This window comes from Lipotes vexillifer, unplaced genomic scaffold (assembly GCF_000442215.2).
Source record: "Lipotes vexillifer unplaced genomic scaffold, Lipotes_vexillifer_v1.1 scaffold197, whole genome shotgun sequence".
Classification (NCBI taxonomy): domain Eukaryota; kingdom Metazoa; phylum Chordata; class Mammalia; order Artiodactyla; family Lipotidae; genus Lipotes; species Lipotes vexillifer.
The window spans coordinates 496,199-498,663 of NW_006781042.1; the positions used below are offsets into that span (position 1 = coordinate 496,199).

Genomic DNA, 2,465 nt, shown 5'->3' on the forward strand with positions numbered 1-2,465 from the left:
GGGGGGGGGGGGGGGGGGACGCAGGAAGGCGGGCACAGCTCCTAACAAGCCCTGTCCAAGAGGCAAGAGCAAGAATCGATCACCCGTCCCAGGGAGGTCTTTTCGGACTGAGGTATTTCTCTGCGCCCTTGCGTCACCCCTGGGCCCCGCGCCTGGGTCTCCTTTGGCAAATGGAAATCAACCATAAACTTCTCCCCTAGGCAAATGGGGTCTTCACAGCAGTGCACTCTGGGGATGAACAGACCTCTTCCTTTTTGTTCCTGCAAAGCGGCATCCCCGGTCGCCTGCCTAAGCTACAAACAAATACGCTAATCCTCCCGGGAATCCTCCAGCGCCTCTCTGGTCGGCTACTGCCTGCTCCTCGATCTTTTCATTTTAACTCGCAACAGGGAGGAGATGCATCTAACGGGCCAGACGCCCAGGGGAGCCTGGCCACAGGCCTCCGCCCAGCACTCCGGCGCTGAGGGAGACTGAGGCTGCTCTCTGTGCACCCTCCCGCCCGCTGGGGTTTCAGGGCATCGGTATTATGATTTACATTCCATCGGGCCTCTGAGCCTAATCCCAAAGCGGATTAAGTTGTGTGTGTGTGGGGGGGGCGGTGAATATGAACGGGGAGGGGGAAACTGCTTTCAAATGTATTCTTCGATGTCCTCCCTTGTCATCCGCAGAGCCTCCACAAAGGGACAGGGCTCAGCCATGGTGGATCCCGTGCCTGAAGAGGAGAAGGCGGGAGCCGAGCCGGGAGGCTCCGGAGGGGACGAAGCCGCCGCGTCCGTGCCCCCTGACTCCCAGGGCGCCCCGCAGCCCGCGGCGACCTCGGCCTCGGCCTCCGCCGCGGCGCCCCGTAAGGCTGAAGTCCCGTGCGCAGCAGAAGGCGAGCGGCGGGAGCGGTCCCCGCTGTTGCACCTCGACCTCTTCAACTTCGACTGTCCGGAGGCCGAGGGCAGCCGCTACGTGCTGACCAGTCCCCGCTCGCTAGAGGCCTGCGCGCGCTGCGCCGTTAAACCTGTGGAGCTGCTGCCACGGGCCCTGGCGGACCTGGTGCGCGAGGCCCCCGGCCGCTCTATGCGAGTGGCCACTGGCCTGTACGAGGCTTACGAGGCGGAGCGGAGCGCCAAGCTGCAGCAGTGCCGGGCAGAGCGCGAGCGCATCGTGCGCGAGGAGAAGCGGCGCCTCTTCACGCCTTTGGGCCCCGCGGCCGCCGCGACCTCGGCCCCTAGTGCGGGCAGCAGCAGCAGCTGCAGCAGCGCCAGCCTCCCGGCCTCGCCCGCACCGCGCGCCGCCCGCAAGGCCTCCTCCAGCCCGGCCCCGGCCCGGCCCCAACCTACGTCCGCGCGGTCGCGGGCAGGAAGGAAGAGCCACTCACTAGACTCCCTGTCCCGCCGGCGGGAGGGCGCCCTGAGCTCCGAGTCAGGCGCGTCGTCGTCGTCCTACAGCGGTGAGAGCCTGCGGGAGCTGCACTGGCCGCCGCGGGCCTCGGCCAGGAACAGCTGCCCGGCGGGGTCGGCGTCCTCTGCTCCCAACCCTCTGGGCCGCCCATCCGCCCTGGCCCTGGTTCCCCTCACCGGCCGCAGCTTCAGCCTCGGCGACCTGAGCCACTCGCCACAGATGGCTCAGCACGTGGAACGCATCGTGCGCCAAGTGCGCGCCGAGCGCGGTCTGCGCGCGGTGCCGGAGCGCGACCGGAAGATCGCGGCGCTGATGCTGGCGCGGCACCAGGAGGAGCGCCTGTTGCTGGAGCAGCGCGCCGCGGCCCACGGCCAGTGGGAGCAGCAGCGCGTCCGCGCCGAGCAGCGGCGGGAGCGCGAGGAGCGCGAGAAGCAGCGCGCCCTGGAGCAGGGCCGCCGAGCCTGGGCCGCGCAGGTGGAGGAGCGGCGCGGCCGCCGGGGCCGCGAGGAGCGCGAGGAGGCGCGGCGGCGGCAGCGGCAGTGCGAGCGCAGCGAGGAGCGGCGGCGGGAGCTGGCCGAGCGCCAGGGACTGCTGCGGCGGGAGCGGGCGGAGCGCACGGCCCGGGAGGACCGACTCCGCAAGCTGCAGCAGGAACAGAACCTGAAGCAGCGGGAGGAGGGGCTGCAGGAAGTGCGCGAGCGGGCCGAGCAGGTGCGCAGGGAGCGCGCTCAGCGCGCGGCCCGCGTCAAGCAGAGTCAGGAGGGCCAGTTGCAGCGAGAGAGGCGGGAGCTAAGCCGGGCGGAGCGGGCGCGCCACGAGGCGTTGCTGCAAGGCCGGGCCCGGCTGGAGCGCCAGGAGCGCGAGGGCCTGCGGAGCTCCCTGGAGGCCAGCTTGGGCCGCGCGCAGGAGAACTACGAGCAGTTGGTGGAGCAGCGCACCCGGGAGCTGCGCGAGCGGGCCCGGCGGGAGGAGCTACAGGGCCGGCGGGCCAAGGAGGCGGCCGAGCGCAAAGACCGGGAGCATCAGGCACACCTGGAGGCTCTGGCCCGGGTGGGCGAGCGGCGGCCGCAGGCCGC

At 70.6% G+C, this 2,465-nt stretch overlaps 1 protein-coding gene across 1 annotated transcript in view; it reads left to right on the plus strand.

Annotated features, from left to right (window-relative positions):
- Window positions 1-696: 696 nt before the first annotated feature.
- The window catches only part of CCDC177 (coiled-coil domain containing 177), a 2,205-nt gene continuing 436 nt past the window's right edge, over window positions 697-2,465 (plus strand). Inside the window, exon 1 of the mRNA XM_007454440.1 lies at window positions 697-2,460. Within this exon, the coding sequence (XP_007454502.1) occupies window positions 697-2,460 (1,764 nt within the window). The remainder of the gene's footprint in view (window positions 2,461-2,465) is intronic.